This window comes from Anabrus simplex, chromosome 1 (genome assembly GCF_040414725.1).
Source record: "Anabrus simplex isolate iqAnaSimp1 chromosome 1, ASM4041472v1, whole genome shotgun sequence".
In the NCBI taxonomy this organism is placed as follows: Eukaryota; Metazoa; Arthropoda; class Insecta; order Orthoptera; family Tettigoniidae; genus Anabrus; species Anabrus simplex.
This window is the reverse complement of record NC_090265.1, coordinates 349,020,396-349,039,476: the sequence shown is the minus strand read 5'-3', so window position 1 is coordinate 349,039,476 and position 19,081 is coordinate 349,020,396. Positions and strand designations below refer to the sequence as shown.

General features: G+C 37.2%; 1 protein-coding gene across 1 annotated transcript in view; it reads left to right on the top strand.

The window, feature by feature from the left end:
• LOC136866038 (RNA polymerase II-associated protein 1) overlaps positions 1-19,081 on the top strand; it is a 379,305-nt gene that overhangs the window by 229,416 nt on the left and 130,808 nt on the right. Inside the window, exons 12-15 of the mRNA XM_067142667.2 lie at positions 106-376; positions 5,897-5,968; positions 11,741-11,850; positions 17,986-18,184. Of these exons, the coding sequence (XP_066998768.2) occupies positions 106-376; positions 5,897-5,968; positions 11,741-11,850; positions 17,986-18,184 (652 nt within the window). The remainder of the gene's footprint in view (positions 1-105; positions 377-5,896; positions 5,969-11,740; positions 11,851-17,985; positions 18,185-19,081) is intronic.

Below are 19,081 nucleotides of genomic sequence, written 5' to 3'. Positions count from 1 at the left end.
TCTTTTCTTCTTTTCTGTAGCTGGAGTTAGTTTTGTAAGCAATTAGTTTATTGGATAAATAAAGCAATTGTCAGTTCATTGAGGATTTTCTGTTGGTTGTTGCAGGGATCTGTTCCCGATATTTATGAGACTGATCCAGTTCCATCTATCTGCCACGTCCTCCAATGATTCTAGTTCTATGTTTGGTCACGATCATGGTACAGCTCTTATTTCTCTTCTGGAGCAGGCAGTGTGGACAGCTCATGCTCAAGATACAAACAGAGACCCAACTTTTGTGCATAACCTTGGCTTCCAGCATGTGCAGAGTTTTATCCAGCCTTTACATTTATGTGTTACCAAGTGGTTGGCTCAACTTTGTACTGCCACTGAACTGACTGTAAGTACTTCAAAGCAATACTTTTATATTTTGTGTAATGTTTTATGGAATAACAATAATTTACTTTGTATATATGAGTTTTTCTCCTCAGTCACTGTATATTTTAGTTGCTCATTATTAGGGCTTGGAAGTTCATGCCCTAAAAATCCAAGAAATATGCTTGCACATATGTTCTTAAAAACCTGACAGTATGCCCATAAATTTGCACCATCAAATTGAAAGAATTAATGTCTCTTGGCAAAAGAAAAGATGAGTTAGTATTAAATTAATAAACTTACATTATTCCCTTGAGGTTGAAGCAGAAGTGGTCCCATTGCCAGTGTTGATTGATGAATTGCAGTTCACAGCCAACACCATGCACAAATTTTGAATTGAAAAACTTTGTCTGCTGTCTCGCAAAACAACTTCTCTCCACATCAGAGGAGGTTATAGGGGCATATTTAAATGTTAACTGCTTAGCAGAGAGAGGAGAGTCTCTTGGCGTGACAGTTGGGTTTCTTTCGAGAATGTCTTGAATATCGCAGATCTGTTCATAACCATGACTTTTTGAAATTACATAATTCACTTTCTCTTTCATTTTTTGTCTTATACTAACAGGAACAGAACATAGAATGCTTACTGTGGTTTTTTTTTTCAAACACAGCGAGTTATTTAAGGGAGATCCTACATCTTCCAGTGATGTTGTGGTGCTTGGTAAGAAAAAAAATGGGTAGATATGAAGACAAGATTCTTTTCCAACTGTGTGCCTGACAGAATAATTTGAACTGTTTCTATTAATGCAATATCATTTGAGTCCACTGAATTAACAATCTCTTTGACTAATTCTGTGTGCAGAGCATAATACAGTGTAACCTCGTTAAGACGTTTCTGCAGGGACAAGGAAAAACAACGTGTTAAGCAAGAAAAGGTACTAATGAATATACAAATAAAAACTACCCAATAGGGATATGGAAACACTAGATATGATTTTTCTGACATGGGAGCATGAGAGGAATGTATTAAAACGTGAAAAACACGAGAGAACAAATATGAAAACTTTTTTTTGCTGGGGATTGTAAAATAACAAGTATCGATACACCGGAAGGTGTGATAAACACCAGGCAACAAATATGAAAATGTGCACAGGGGCCAACAGAAATATCGAAGTATTATTACAGATCACATTCCTAAAACAAATGTTAGTAGAAGCCTTTTATTTCAGAGCAGTGGGTTATTAAACATTGTTTTCTGGTCACACTGTTAGACGATGAATTGGAGGTTAAATTTGACCATGTGCAACTGCGAGGAATGACTTTGGCTGCCATTTTGAATTCTCCAAAACTTCGACCAACTTGAGTGATCGACTCGAAACTTGAAGGTGCGAGTTTCAACATTCGCGACCACTGCACACTTATGCCAGTCCACTTTCCAACAGATTTTAATTTTGTCTTCATTATTAAGGAATTTTACAGTTTCCGTGTCCATAACTAGGCTATCACAAGGCAAATATGCACCACGCTAGTCAATTTCACATGATTATGTTCGTAATCCAGATATAGGATACTGTATCACACAACAAATATTAGCTACACTTCACTGTACCATTCAGCACAGATACATTTCTACCTTCTGAATGGGATGCGAAATACAAGCACAAATAGGCTCGCTCTGCTATCACAGTAAAATTATTAAATTAATGTTGTAATGGTCCACCTTTCAATACTATAATATGTAATATTTTGCTTTACATTAACTAGGAACTAGTTTCGGCCTGGGCTATCCATCTTCAGCCTTAATATAAAACATCTAATGACTAAACAAATGTACACACGCACACAATTGACATAAAAGAAATGAACAGATATATACAATTGACATTAAAAACTAGGATGAAATAATGAGAATAAACTAGGGTCTAAATTCTTAGCTTCTTGAGTGTGCACATCATTGAGACTCTTTCACGCACTAATATTCACAGAACTGTTAGTTCCCTCAGCTAATCATTACAATTTCAATTGTAAACCGGGAACTGGTAAATGTTGATCCTGTAGTCAATCACCAAATCTACTTGAGTGGTGTTAGCCGTATGCAAGTCATTGAACGCCGCTGTAAACAACCGCCAGCTGACGAAGAACTGCTAGATGGTGTTTCAACATCAACCAACGTAATAAAATGAAATGCTCTCATAGTGCTTGTTAAAATCATGCTGAAATGTTGTTGGTCACTGTCAGGACGGCATATAAAGATGTGGTTAAAACAGATACATTGTGTCTGGTATAAAATTTGCAATTCATTGCGGTGTCCATGAAGTTAACCTGAATAAAATTAGATGAAATGTAATTAATGAATTGAAGAGGTCGCGAAGGAGAAGGGCTGTAGGGAAAGGGGGGGGGTGTGTGATTAAGGCAGGGCTGAAGGATGTGGGAAGGTGCTGTGAATATTATGAAAAACTCAATTATGACTTGTTGGTTTGAAGTTTCTAAAAATGGGAATTGGAAGGTCAAAAAGGATATTTGGCTTTTCTGAAATTTCATTAAGATTATAATTTGGGTTGAAATATTGATCTATATGTAGGAAGCAGCTTTCAGTATTGTTAAGGAGGGGTCCTTTGTTGATAGTTTTGAGAATTTCCATATCTTGTTTTATGCCTGTGAATTTGCGATTATAGTCATGCATATGCTGGCCTACAGCTGAAAATTTATTGTACTTCAGGCATTGACGTGTTACAAGTACCTTATATTAAAATTCCTTCCTGTCTGTCCGACATAAGAAGAATTACAACTGTTGCAAATAATCCTGTATACTCCTGATTTTGAATAACTATTCAAGGGAAATGGAACAAAACCATGCTGGCAGATTACTGCTGGTTACTAAAGAGAGAAGGTCGAACTACTACTCAGACACGAACAGCAAGGCGAAGACATTTCTTATACTAAGGTAGGACATTATAACATTGAAACCATAGACTTACCATTCTCAGTACGTATGAGGCTTAATGCGTGGTAAATTTTGGTCCATTTGGCTGTGTTTTTCTACAGATCTGTTAACACAGTATACAGTAGAAATCCGTTATAGCGAGAATTTATAACAGCGAAAAATTTACTCGCTATAGCAGATTGTCGTTATATCCGATTTTTATATAAAAGTCGTAAAAAACCCGACACATTAAAATCAATATGAAACGGCAATCAGTTTGTTCAAAATCTGCGTTTCCGCAGATGATATCCACACTACGGCTTACTTGTTATTTTTCGAAATCCGATACTACGTGAAAGTGTATGGTTAATTTCATTCTGAAAAAATATAGTACTGTATTTCTCCGAATCCAGGAAAACCCCCACTTTCCCCTCAAAAAATTTAAATCTGGCTCCAAAAGTATTAATATCCCTTTATTTAAAAAAGGATGCAGAAGAAAGTGTGCCAGCTATATTATTGAAACCGGACTGCGAGCAGTGATAGAAACTGTCCTGGAAGAAGAACAGCATGGATTTAGAACCAGTAGAACAACAGACCTGATCTTCACTCTAAGGATGTGTTAATGCACTGGGAGAGAGGGAAAGACCTAATTGTAGCTTTCTTAGATCTAGAAAAGGCATACAATAGGGTGCCTTGACCAGTCATATGGAAGTACCTCAGAGAACTGGGAGTGCCTGAATATCTCATAGGCAAGGTCCAGTTACTGTACCACAACTGCAGCATCTGTGTGCGTGTTGGCGATGGCCATTCACCACATATGGTGTCGAACATAGGGGTGCACTCTCACCATTGTTATTCATTACTGTCATGGACAGTATTTTTAAAATACTGAAAAGAGAAAGAGATGGAAGTCAAACACGCATTGGTGTTGACTGACGATGTAGCCATCTGGGGAGTGAAAGAGGTCGAGGTACAAACTAGGTTGGATGAACGGGGAGCAAAGTTCAAATAGTATTAGATGAAAGTTAGCACAATAAAAACCGTTGCACTGAAAATGAGTAGGAAAGATACTGGCTGCCACATAAAGCTAGAAGGTGAAAACAGTCGATGTGTACACGTGTTGAAATACCTTGGGAGTATGATTTCCAGCATGGGTACTGCAGATAAAGAAATAGTAAACAGTGTCTAGCAGTTCCAACTTCTACAACCTGATAAGACATCTGCTTTGGGATAACAAAGTGCCCATGAAAACCAAGATGACTCTGTATAAGTCGTACTTTGTGCCCGTTCTCACGTACAGTCTAGAAACACGTACACCGAAAGAGAGAGAGGTTGGTAAATAGCGAGCATGTGAAATGAAGTTCCTATGAACTACCCTCCAAAAAACATGCAAGGGCCGTATGAGGAACAATGATATTAGAATGGAACTGGAAGTGGACTTTGAGACTGACAGGGTATGGACATGTAAAGCGAATACCTGGCACAAGAACATCACATGCATGCCTAGAAAGAACAGTTGAAGGGAAGAGGCCAGTGGGGAGACGTAGGAAGAAATGGCTACACCAGCTGAGAGACGATGTGAAGAGAAGAGGAGGGTACTGGGAGTCAGTGGTGAGAGAAAAGGCATTTCTGGACAGACAATGATGGCGAAGGCTCATTCAACACCACCCTATCTCGCACGCTGGAGGGGTTCTATGGTGGTGGTGGTGGTGATGATGATGATGATGATGAATATACACCTAACTTCTAAAGGTTTTCAGTTGGCAGTTGGGAAAGAAGGAATGAAGACTGGGAAGGTAGCAGCAATGGCCTTAATTAGAGTACAATTTTGACGTTTGCTTGGTGTTAAAATATGGGTGAGATGGTGAACACAGGATATAATAAGTGGGATTTAACTGATATGAAAGTTGTAAGAAGAATTGCTAGTGGATGGGAACAATTTTCTGGCCAGGTCAGAGATTTTTACCTGGATCTGCGGGCTGGTTTTGATGTCTATTCAGCCTACATGATTACAATTGAGGAGCTATCTGATGGTGAGATACCAGCCCCGGTCTAGAAAGCCAAGAATAATGGCTGAGAGGATTTGCCATTCTGACCACATACCACTTTGTAAGCTGTAGGCTTTCGGGCTGAAGCCACTTGGTAGGCCAAGGCCCTACGGGGCTGTTGTGCCATGGGGTTTTGTTTGCTTTTTTCTTAGGTTAGAATAGTACCATTAGGTGTTCATAATGGGTAGTTGAAGTTGGGAATGAACATGTTTGATGTAGCTTGTATATTAATCAATTTTGTGGTACAGTCATGTGAGGTGAAATGTTGAGAGTAGGTTATTTAGATGAATAATAGACTTAGCTGTAAAGTAAGAGCAGCAGGAGACAGAAAATATTCATGGTAGGGTCATGAAAACAGAAATGATCTTGGTGCTGACTGTGTAGTGCAGTTTATAGAACGGTTCTTAATTTTTCACAGACTGCTGGATGAACCTGAAATTCATAATGAAATTGTATGTATGTACTTATGTATTTATCAGTATTACTACAGATATTTTTCAAATTGCAGATTATTCATTACTGTATGTTGGAAAATCATCCTTTTCGTGTGTTGTTTATTCAGTCAATATTGTTTCAGTTCTCTGCCATGAAGCTTGTGGGAGCTGCTTTTAATTTCTTGGCTGCCTGTTACACATGTCACCGTTCACAGGTTTGTTGGTGTTAAAATATTTAGTCTAATGCATCAAGTTGAATGTGTATCATAAATGTTTTAATATGTACTTGGGAACTTACCACATTGCTAAATTAGCATTCACAAATATTTCAGCTTCACATACAGTCCAAAGGACAAAGTATCACTTACTGTATTTGCACATCTACTTAACTAGAATTAATTTTTTTTTTTTTACAAGTTTCTTCACGTTGCACTGACACAGATAGATCTTATGGCAATGATAGGATGGGAAATGGCTAAGAGTGGGTAGGAAGCGGCCATGGTTTTAATTAAGGTACAGCCTCAGCATTTGCGTGGTGTGAAAAGGGAAAACCATCTTCAGGGCCAACAGTGGGGTTTGAACTCACTATCTTCTGAATGCAAGCACACAGCTGCGCGCCCCTAACCGCACAGTCAACTCGCTTGGTACTAGAATTACTGATATTGGGTGGTTTGTCATCCATCTTGTGATAAATTATATTTTAAAGGAACTTATAAACTGTTAATTCTGTCAATTTTTAACAACCAGAAACGTTACATATGAAGCTATGAATAAACAAATAATGTAAACAAAGCTGAGTGAGTGAAAAACCCTAAGAGTAGTATGCACATTAATGGCATTGTGTAGTGCGGAACAATTAGAATTGAACCACGTCCATGTTTACATTTTGCATATATTTAGAAAAAATAGCAATACGATTATGATGTATGAGGCAACATAGACTTTTGTTCCGAAAGTATAACACAATGTTTAACCCCTCAGTGACATGGGCCCTTTGAGTACTGCATTATTCAACATATAAATATGATTCAGATGGAGCACTATGAAAATGCAGCGGTCTCTCTCAAAATTCCATGTTACTACAATATAGCTAAGATTATTTTTGAACGTTACAGTAGAGACTCAAAGGAATGTAGTTTACAATAATTGATATTAAATTATTTTATTGCTTATTTTATTGCATAGGCTACTCTAATGGAGAAGAAACCTGTCATATTTTAGATAGAATAATAGTGGCTTTCCTTTTTTCCAAGCATCACTTCAGAATACAATGAAAGCTTTGTGTTATCATTGTCTTGGAAATATTGTGTTGGCATCCCTGAAGATGGTTTTCTGTGGTTTCCCATTTTTACACCAGGCAAATGCTGGGGCTGTACTTTAATTAAAGCCACAGCCACTTCCTTCCCACTCCTAGCCTTTTCCTATCCCATCAGTGCCATAAGACCTTTTTGTCATGGTGTGATGCAAAAAAAGGAAATAAAAGGTCAAGACATCCTCTTTTGAGTCAAATACTGTAGTTACAGATAATTTCCTTGGGATTCAAAAGATAATGCTCAAGAATTGAGAATTGCACAAAGCTCAAGTGGACAGAAACAAAGATACACATATATATATAATTTGTTCAGAAAATGTATTTGAGAAACTATTTATTATACATTTTGTCAATTTCTATAAAATATTAAGTCATGTCTTAAAGGAGGAAAACTTAATCCAGCTCTTTACCAGGTGGTAGTGTCCTGAGAATAGATGTGACATTCCCATGCTGTAGAGCTACGCTGATGTGCTGAATAAGAAAATAGTTGATCAGGTATTGCCGGAAATACAAGTAATCCATTGACCAGCCTCTTTGATAAAATTGAGGCCAATCTTGCCCCAGGTACCACTGGATTCAATGGCTACTGGTACAAAGAAGAATGTGTTCAACAAATCACTGTATTTTCTTCTTTTAGCATTTTCTCTACTCGTGGCTGCACCTCCAGCACTCATTGACGAGAGGGGCATGGTGCACGAAGATATGGTAGGTAATGGTGTTCCAAGTGGACACAGTAAGCTTGTCATCATCTTTCAGCTTGGTCAGGTTCCGATCTGCACCAGTTGGTGTCTCAAATAAGGAATGGGCCAGTGAATCTCACTGTGGCCATAGGTTCATTTTTGTATCTTTCCTACCAATCTCAGGATTCTTTTATGCCCAGTACTGACAACTAGAGTAATCCACACATCCTTCCACATGAAGCATAATGATGTTGCTTCAAAGGAAATAGTTAACAATTTGGGGCCAGTCTGCACAGCAAGCAAGTTTGATCTCCCAATGTTCTGTCTGAGAATCACAGTCTTCTGCTAATAGTGACTGACAGCTGCTTCCATAGATGACAATTTAACTCCTCCTTCAGAGCAATTTGTACCATGTGGTTAGTTAGGCCACCTTTTTCAATACTCCTGGCCTATTGACTTTTTGGGATTTCAGACCAACATACCCTGCACTACTTGCTCTTTTTTCTCCAATCTACACTTTATATATGGACTGCTTCTTCTGTAGGTATGTACCTCAGATCCTGTATTCATCAGCCTTTGAATGGCAATTCCTGTTGGTTTTGGTATCCTCCAAAGCTTGAGGTCTGTGACCAGTTCTGCATTATAGCACATTATAGCAGCTGTAGCACAGACTGCTTTCAGAATGAGATGCAAGCTATGCACGCTTACACATCATCAGATGTTTCATCATAATGGGGTGCTTTTGTTTTTGTGAGAAGAAAACAATTATTAGTAGGGTTCAGAAGTTTATGACCTGAAGAAATACAAAATATGCAAGCAAATGTGCCCTAAAAATTAGCTAAATATGACCTAAAGTATGATTAAATATGACATGAATTTTAGGGATTGGTAGCAAGTATTAGAGTACAAAGGCTGTTTTTTTTTTTCAAGTTCCGATAGGCCATAAATAATACACGTATTGAGTTAACAAGATGACTTTATTACCAAAAGATTTGTACATTCTTACTTATTTTTCTACATAGTCACAATGAAGGTTGAACTATTTGTCATAATGAGAGACTAGCTTTCCTATACCCTCTGCAAAGAAGTCTGCTGCCAGTGAGCTCAGGTAGGTCCTTACAGCGTCTTGAAGCTCTTCGTTAGTAGCGAAGCGTTGTCCACCTAACCACGCCTTCATTTCTCGAAAGAGGTGATAGTCACTGGGTGCTAGGTCAGGACCGTAAGGTGGGTGGTCAAAGATTGCCTACTTGAACTTTTGGACACCATTTGCTTCATTTTGTGGCTCTCGCAACATTTTCGGGACCCAACGGGCACACAGTTTTTGGTATCCTAGCTCGGTGGTCACAATTTTGTACGGGGAAGACTGTGAAATGTCTGGAAATTTTGTGGGAAGTTCACTAATCGTAAACCTCCGTGTCTCCCGGATCACTTGGTTAACTCGGTCAGCCAAACTTGCAGTAGCGACCGACTTGCATCCTTGATCACCTTCGTCATGGACGTCTGTTCGACCTTCGGCAAATTTCCTACACCATTTTCTCACAGCACTGTCACTCATACAGTGCTCACCGTACACTTCACTCATCCTGCGATGAATTTCAGCAGCACTGCATCCTTCAGCTTGAAGGAAACGAATCACACTTTGCAACTCACATTTGGGGGGAGCATCGATTGTAGCGGCCATCGTTACTCGCCTATAGTTCGGCGATGACTGAGGTATTGGAGCCAGTACTGGTGGCAATTGTGGCGAGGGAGTGGTGCAATCGTACAACGTGCAGACCCGCTTCCTGCACTACACAATTTACTTTTAGAAACAAATGGAACTTGGAAAAAAAAAAAAAAAAAAAAAAAAAAAAAAAAAAAAAAAAAAAAAAAAAAAAAGGCCCTCATATTATTAACATGAAACATCTTAAGTAACAAAACGTGATCAGCCATAATACACCATACACATTTAATCATGTAAACTGACAGAGTGCTACAGTATATTAAACCTTTTAACATTCATTCAGTATCATAGCCTCGAAGTGCATTTCTCGCTCAGTTTTCCTTAATAAATCCCAAAAAAAAGTAGTATTAGCATGCTTTATGGTATCTGTCAGCATAAGTTAGAAGACACTGCCTATCAGGATGTTTATTGAGGCCAATCTGTTGAAGTTCGTTGGCAGTGAAAGAGGAAGGGAGTTGTAACTGGTCCCTTTAAGGAAGAACTGGGTGAGAGATAACATGGAATTTGCTTGCTAATTGCTTCTGAGCTAAGTATATCTACTGGAGTGAATAAAAGGTGAAAACACACTATCATCACGTTCTATGAGCTTTCGTATATCATGTCGCAATCTAACCTGTCCAGAAAGATATGCTAAAAGATGTACTTACAGCAGGTCCTTCTTGAAGTCAGGTCTTCTAAACCTACAACCTGTCTGTTCCAGGAAAAGAAAGAAAAATATATCTACTACACTACTTGGAAATCCTTGCTTGAAACTCGACGTAGATACACGTACCTTGTTTACGTCTCCTCAATTTAAACAAAAATGCTGAAATTATAACCAAATATGACCTTATATCACTAAAATCAACAAAATATGACCAAAATAATAAAAATGGCCAAAATATTCATTTATATTCAACATCAAATTGCTTTAAATGTGATCAAGAAGCAGTCATTCACACTTATTTTTCAGATTTCAGGCAAAATGAGTTCAGGAAAGAAATATGACTTTTCCTTAACTTCCGAGCCTTAATTATTAGCAATTTAGTTCTACCACTTTATAGATCACATTGACATTTATTTCATGCAAATGCAGTACTATTTACAAAAGTTATAGGCAGTTTTCAATAAGGAGTTACTTTTCATCCACCCTTTATTTGAAGAATAATCTGTCATATTCTTCTCTAAAAATAAATCCTGTGAAGAAGGAATAGCAAATAATACTTTGAAAATCTGTAGCTTCCCATGCATCAGGACTGCAGTATACAGAACTTGGAGAGATAAAAATCATGGAATTCCTTGTGGAAGGTAGTTGAGAGACTGATTTAGCCTTACTTTTTATATGAATCATTCTTGGTGTGAAGAATGGGCTCTCTCAAGCCCCAACCAGTTGGGACTAATCTCGAATCCTTTCACGTGGCTCCTTGTCTCAACTAGGCAAAGAGGATCTTGTTATAACTCAAGCAAATTAGAGCTGACCTTCCCAAATGCCACCTTGGTTTGCATCTTGGGGGGGGGAAATCAAGCTCCCCTACTGTGATTGTGACTGTATCCTCAACACAGTGTACCACATGATAATGAAATGTCTATAAAAGAGGCTTAGTTGAAGTACCCAAGACATACTTGCTGCCATTGAAGAAGTTCTCAACTAACATGGTTCTGAATATCGAGCTATAACATTCTGGCTGTTGAGCCATTCACAATGTGTGTGTCCTCTGCTTGTAGTTGCTAATTTGTAAAAGAGACGTACTTGTCTGTGGGTCCCAGGCTGTTTAAAGTCTGTGAAAAACAATGTCTCAACATCCATGGACAGATGGCAGTAGCTGAATGCTTACCACCTGGCTGCAAAGAGAATTGGACAACGTAGAAATCCTTGAATAGATTAAGATGTTGGCAAATCCAAAGTGATCTTAGTTAGATGAGGTTAAATCGATGCTGACAAAATCAAGTGTGAATGTAGGGAAGACCATATTCTGAAGCACATGTTTCATTGTCCATTGTCTCCATCTCCTTGTACAGAAGATGAACTCTTTCATGGTACACAGAATGCACTTGTTATAGCAAAGTTTTGGTCTAAATCTGTATAACCTTACTTCGTGTAATTTTGACTGCATATTCTAGATGCTTCTGACTGTAAATGGTTTATAGACTAGTAGTGTTAGTATGTATTCTTATTCTGTATGAAGTAATAATATATTATATTGTGTGCTTTGTTTTGAGAATAAATTTTAAAATTTTATTATAATAATCTCATTTTTTGGTTTCTATATGTATATTTGATTTATTGATGCAGGTTAACATCGATGTAATATCACAGCTAGAGGAATTGGAAGCACTGTGCACTGGCCAGCTTTTATCTTTCCTCCGCAGTGCCAACTTTGAGCAGATTGTAAGAACTGCAAAGTATGTACACTTTTAAAATACTTTCTGTGCATGCTGCTTGCTTTGATGTGATCAGTGTGATTGTTTTGTATGATCTTGCTAATCTGAGCATGTTTGCTATGTGGTTTGGGTCACATAGTTGTGAGCTTGCAGTCAGGATATAGTGGGTTCGAACCCCATTGTTGGCAGACCTGAAGTTGGCTTTCCATGGTTTCCTATTTTCACACCAGTGGAATGCTGGGTCTGTACCTTAGATAAGGCCTCATTCACTTTTTAATTATTATTATTATTATTATTATTAACAAATACGTCGCAAATGGGAAATATCCCGGTGGCAATAGTCACGTACAGTTGTCCATTAAGAAAGTAAAATTAAAATAATAACTCATCAACAACAGCAACAACAGCAACAAGCAATTCCATAAAAAGAAAATATTACAAGAAATACAACTAGTTTAACTTTCTAGATCCAGCGTCATTATATACAAATTCACACACAACTGAAGTATTTCCAATACTTAACACTCCTGCTTACAGTACTATAGGTTGAACTTACTACTAGCTTAATACTACAAGTGATAATAATGTAAAGTTAAAACATAACTATTTTTCAACCCATAGCTGTAGTTGAGTTACTAATTAACACAATAAAAAATACTTAATGCACGCATATGATTACAATGCAATACAATACTTACACAATCGTATGGATGTTAACTGTGTGATCGAGTCAGGCATGCTTTCTGAAATCAAGCATGAGAGAAGATTACTCACAGTCCTACAGTAAAAGGGAGAGGGGAGGAGGGAACGATTGATTCAGCTGTAGTTGTTGATGCTCAACAGACAGATGAGTTACTACTGGTAGTACAAAAGCTTGCTTGTTTATCACGTTAGAATTTATAACAAAAAATTTGTTCATCTTGTTAAACACTCACAGACCAAGTTGCTTGCATTCCAGGGTTTTATTGTATTAACATTCTGAAAGGTTTCCCCAATAATACAAGTGTCTGCTTCCTGAGACAGGTTAGTATAGCGCCTTGGTCTTACAGGTAGTGATTTTAAGACCCAGTTGTTCATATGCAGCAGAAAATGCATCAAGAATACTCTAGAGTTCTCCCTGACACTGTGCAACAATGATGTTATTTATGTATTTATCTATCGTATGTCTTTTGGTGTACACCTCCGTGGCTCAGGCAGTTCCGTGGTTCCGTGGTCCAATTCCCGGTCACTCCATGTGAGATTTGTGTTGAACAAAGTGGAGGCGGGACAGGTATTTCTCTGGGTACTCCAGTTTTCCTTCATCTTTCATTCCAGCGACATTGTCCAATATCATTTCATCTGTCAGTCATTAATCATTGCCCCAGAGGAGTGTGCAACAGGCTTCGCAACCGACACAATTCCTATCTTCAAAACTACCTTTAAAAAAAAGATGTTCCACCAAATCAACACTTGAGTCATCCATTTGCAAAACTGGCCAACTCCAAATGGTTACATTTTTCAGGGAACCGAAAAAAAAAAAACCGTATAAAATCTAAATAATGAGATTAAGAACTTTTTAATTTTCTTAATCACTTATAAATATCATTGTAATGAATATTACAGAATACCAATGTTTTATTTGTATAATTATTTGGAATATTTAAATTTCAAATTTGGAGATGGCCAGGTTTGCACCAAACGAAAGAAACTGAAGGAATGAAAATGTAGTCAGGATATACTACATATTCTGAAGCACGTGTTTCATTGTCCGTTGTCTCCATCTCCGTGTACAGAAGATGAACTCTTTCATGGTACACAGAATGCACTTGATATAGCAAAGTTTTGGTCTAAATCTGTATAATCTTACTTCGTGTAATTTTGACTGTATATTCTAGATGTTTCTGACTGTAAATGGTTTATAGACTAGTAGTGTTAGTTTAACTAAAAAGAAATAAATACAGTGTAAAATCCAATATATTTATACAAAATGAACCAGAATTAAACATTAATTAATGCCATTGTCTACACTGTGCTCACATGGATCTTCCCAATCTTCTGGGTTCAATGAGTTCTTTGTAAAACTTTAGCTCTTCTATATTTTACCACTGAGTCCCAAAATGTTTAGTCAATAGATATGCTACATCTTTTGTCTAACTGCAATTTTCGATGAAGAAAATAAGCTGGTTAGAGGCCGAGTTTGCAGCTAATACAGTAGTTTACTGTCTTGCGTAAAAGTGGACAGAGAACATATTCAGCACAAAAACTGGATTTCATTTTTTTTTAGAGATGGTTGTTTTTGCTAATATAGACTACTCACTTGTTAAGTACTGAACTAATTTATTACACTAGAGGACCAGTTTCAACTCAATATGGAGTCATCTTCAACTCAAATATTAAAAATAAGAACCAGAGTAAGTACATACCTTCATACAGATAAAAAGTTACAAACAAAAAAAATCATATCGTGTTTAAAAAAAAATCATATGTTCTGTGATGTCAAACTGTCAAGGGTTATGGAAAATCCTTCCTCAATGTCCTCAATACATACATACATACATACATACATACATACATACATACATACACACAGATAAAAAGTTACTAACAATAAAATCATATGTTCCATAATGTCAAACCGTCAAGGGTTCTGGAAAATTCTTCCTCGGTGTCCTTTGTTTTTTTACATTTATAAACATGTCTCTTGTTTGAAACTCATATTGAAAGTAACTAATGTTACAAAATAAAAAGTTATACTGCAATATAATTGGAATCTTTCCTTGTAGAAGTCTAACACTTCTGTACACTCAGAAAGATTTTTCCAGAACCCTTGACAGTTGACATTACAAAACATGCAATATATATGTACTATGGTTTTTATTTTTAATATTTGAGCTGAAAATGACGCCATGATGAGTTGAAACTGGTCCTCTAGTATAGTAAACTAGTTCAGTACTTAACAAGTGTTGATTTGGTGGAACGTCTTTTTTTTTTTTTTTTTTAAAGGTAGTTTTGAAGTAAGTAGCATTAACACGGAAACGAAAATTATTTATCAACAATTCCTGTCCTCGCCACTAGATTGGGGTTTCATCCATTCCATTCCTGACCCAGCTGAATGACTGGAAACAGGCTGTGGATTGTCATTTTCATGGTTTTTGATGCCAGGAGTGTCCAAGGACATGTTCAGCTTGCCTGGTGCAGGTCTTTCTATTTGACTCCCATGGGCGACCTGCACATTTGGATGTGAGATGATGATGATAATGAGCTAGGGAGAGAGTGAAACCTGGTGTTGGCACATAACCTACTCCTATCGAATAACACCAAGGGGTCTGCTCAAAACTTTGCACTGTCCGACGAATGGATCACCATCAGAAGCATCTTATGCCCTTGTTTGTTTGTTTATTTATTTATTTATTTATTTATTTATTTATTTATTTATTTATTTATTTATTTATTTATTTATTTATTTATTTATTTATTTATTTATTTATTTATTTATTTATTTATTTATTTATTTATTTATTTATTTATTTATTTATTTATTTATTTTGTTGTAATTATGCACATATAAAGGTCTCTAGATTTAGTTTGAACTGGGTTATTATTTTAGGAAATTAGTGTTATTTATTTAAGGTGTGTTTGTTGTATATTATGTTTTATTGAATCTTTAATTGGGAAAATAACCTGTTGATGATAAATCTATCAATCTATCTACCTATCAATCCACATGAACACTGCAAAGAGGTTTGGAATTGAATCCAGGCTTTGGGCATGCAATCTGGTGATTAGAAATACTGTAGTATACCACCACTTCTCCTACTCTGCCGGCCAACATTCTGATCCTATAACTAATTAAAGAAGATCTATCCACCTTTTCAAGCATATATAGTAACAGACAACATGTTTTTATGTGTTTCAACAATCAGAATAGTAACCTATTCAAGTTCAACATCATGATTTTTTAACAAAATATTTTAACATTCATGAGAATTGTATAAAATGATCAGTGTAGTTTTCACAACTCACTCTTTTTAGAGTACCAACAGACAGTGATATTAATGTCACTTTTTATCTGGTTAAGTGTTAAGTTTTGGATACAGACTACACAGAATATTTTTTTAAAACTATATGTTATGTATGTGTATAAGTGTTAAGTATTAGATACAGACTAACGAACATTTTGAATGTATGTATATTATGTGTCTTTGCGATCATCTGTGATCCTAGCTTCTTAGGATTTAACCCCATTCGACTTGTTTTATTAAGATATTTGGAATATTACTGTATCCATATCATTCTAATAACTGAGGATGGCCGTCATATTGGCCGAAACAAATACTATTCAATGAAAAATTGTCTATTGATTAGGTGGTTAAATAAAGGCTTTTAGTAAGAAAAGTAAGTCATATCCATCAATATGGGCCCATGTTCATTACTCACACCTCAAATAGCGGATGTTCAGTGTAGGAAAAAGTACTTGTTGCTGAAAAGACCTATTGTTGTGTGATAAAATGTATATAAGAAAGTGCAATGCATTCAATCACTAGCTAATGCCACCAATAAAACAAAACCATAAAATCACTGGACAAAAATTAGTCATGACTGGAGAAATCAGTACAAGCATCATTTAATACTGTGTAACTCCACCTCTGGACTTGATAACCACCTGGATTCGGATAGGAATTGAGTCTACAAGGTTGTGCAGGTATGTCACATCCAAGTTAATCCACTCGTTGAGGATTTGATTGCGCAGTTCCACCATATTGCAGGGATGCTGATGTCAGCATTTTACCTGCTGTTCCAACATGTCCCACAGATTTTAATAGGGTTCTAGTCAGGTGATTTTGCAGGCCAGTCAAGATGTAATATGGTGGGGGAGTGTTCATAAACCAGTCACAAATGCATCCAGCCTGATGAACTTTGCTGTTGTCATCTTGAAAAATCGAGGTATCAATAGCATCTCATCATGCAGATGTTGACTGAAAGGCAACACCTGATCATCCAGAATGTTTAAATAAACATCCTGGTTCATGTTAGTGGTCACCTCAGTGAGCGGGCCCAATTCATAATAAGTAAAACACCTGCAAAACATCACAGATCCACCTCTAGGTTGAACTTGACCTTGCACACATCCAGGATGAAATGCATCATTTGGCCTTTGGGGCACTCGATGACATGTGTCATTGGAATACAGGCAAAAATGTGATTCGTCAGACCACATTATGTTCCACCAGTCAGCTACTGTGCACGCTCTAATTTCTAGCCCATTGAAGACGTGCAGCTTTATGTGCCTGTGTGACATACACCAAATGTTCATTGCACGCAGTTCCTGTCGCAGTGTTATCTTGCTAACAGGTTGGGATGGGCCTTCATTTACTGACTGCAGCAATTCCTGTCGGGTTTGAAAGCGATTTTGATTCACAAGCTGTGAAATGTGTTCTGGTCCCTCTCAGGATCTTTTTCTGACCACAGTTCTGACGTCGTGTTTCGTGGCCACATGTAGTACACAATTGCTTGTAGACAAGTTGAACAGTACGCTGCGAAACGCCAGCAAATCCAGCAACTTCACACACCGTATGGCCATGGGCATGGCCAAACACGATTGCCCCTTTTACATCTACCCATGTTAACATACACTGTCCGCTTGTGACATCAATGTCTCACTGATTGCTACTGCCTTATGTTCACGTAGAGGCAGTACATGTGTGGTTGAGCACAGGACTCGTTCGCTGCACCATCTGTACAGGCTTAACAATTCATCTATATGTGCGCACTAGGATGATTAATTTTTTGTCCGATGAACTTATTTACTTCATTCTGGTCAGTGGTTGGCTGTAACTCGTTCCGAGTATATATACTTTCTTCCTGCATACATTGACCAGTTCAACTCGGTTTATGGATGTGTTTGCGATGACTAAACAGACCAATACTGACATAAAACATACGCTCATACAAATCACTTCATTCTAAATTTTGTTTAAACTTAAAAATTATACGTAAATTAGCTATGATGTTTATTTTTTGCATTCTGTCTGTTTTATGTCTTTGAACATATCATGTTCATTCATTCTTCCTTTTTAACCTCTTGTGTTTGAGATTGTCTGGGGAACATTGCATCTAATTCTGAATAGGGAATGTTATTTATGATTGAGATTTTACATCAGTTGTATTATAACACAGGTCCAGTTCATGCCTGCTGTACCAGGGTGCAGCAGGCACAGACAGAGATCCTCAGCAGCTGCCTTCATTGGGTGCTCTCATGTGGGGTGGACAGCAGATTACACCTGTTTTATGTCCTACATCTTGTATTCCCTTGCTGCATGGATTGGCCAATTTCTTGAATACTGCATACACTGTGCACAAAGGACTTGATCAGCAGGTAATTATGGTGCACTCCTGTAAATAGATGATTTAGGAGTGTATAAAATATATAAGCCATAAATATGTCCAGAAGTTAGATCAGATCTAACTGGCCTATCTGAGTATTAGATTGGTTTAATAATTTTATAATGACAAGGAAGAAAGTAAAATTATGAATGATGAGAGGAGCCAATGTCCAGTGACCAAACACGTAATCATATTGAATGGCTAGGCAGCACTACTGACAAAACACTTATCTCCTGGCCTCAAGAATACTGGATAAATATTGTTGTTGTTATAACATAATTTACTATAGGAACTATATTGTTGATATGAAAGGGAGTGGGAAGGTAGAATTAAATCTACCACCTCATTACCAGAGGCATTCACTCGCTGGTGAGTATGATGATTTCTTTTTTGAGTGCATCAGAGTGCCAGTTATGGACTCTTAGATGGTTAGAGAGACCAATTCTAGAACCACAGTTTCTATTGCTGCAATGCTAGCACATAAAAACGGTCAAATCTCCTTGTTGTAGAACCCAGTGGTCATTACTTCTCTCAATTTTTCATCTTTTCTAGAGTCTCTCTTATCAGACTCATGCCTTTGTTGCTGTTGTTTAAAATGTTTAAAACTTATCAAGCTTGTACTCGGCAACTACTAATCCTGTACTGGCAGCAATCATGTGACTCAAAAGCATAAACTACTGTAACTATTTCAGCATGACTGAAATATTGCTAAAGATCTTTCTAGGAAAAGTCAAGTTAGAAACTATGTGAATACTGTTGTTCTAGAATTGTCTTCATCTAGCCTGCTTGTATCTTCACTGTGTTTAATGGGTGCATAGTCATGCGAATGTGTTTACCTTATTGACCTTAATTTGCAGGTTGTACATGAAACATCTTGTTTCATTAACAG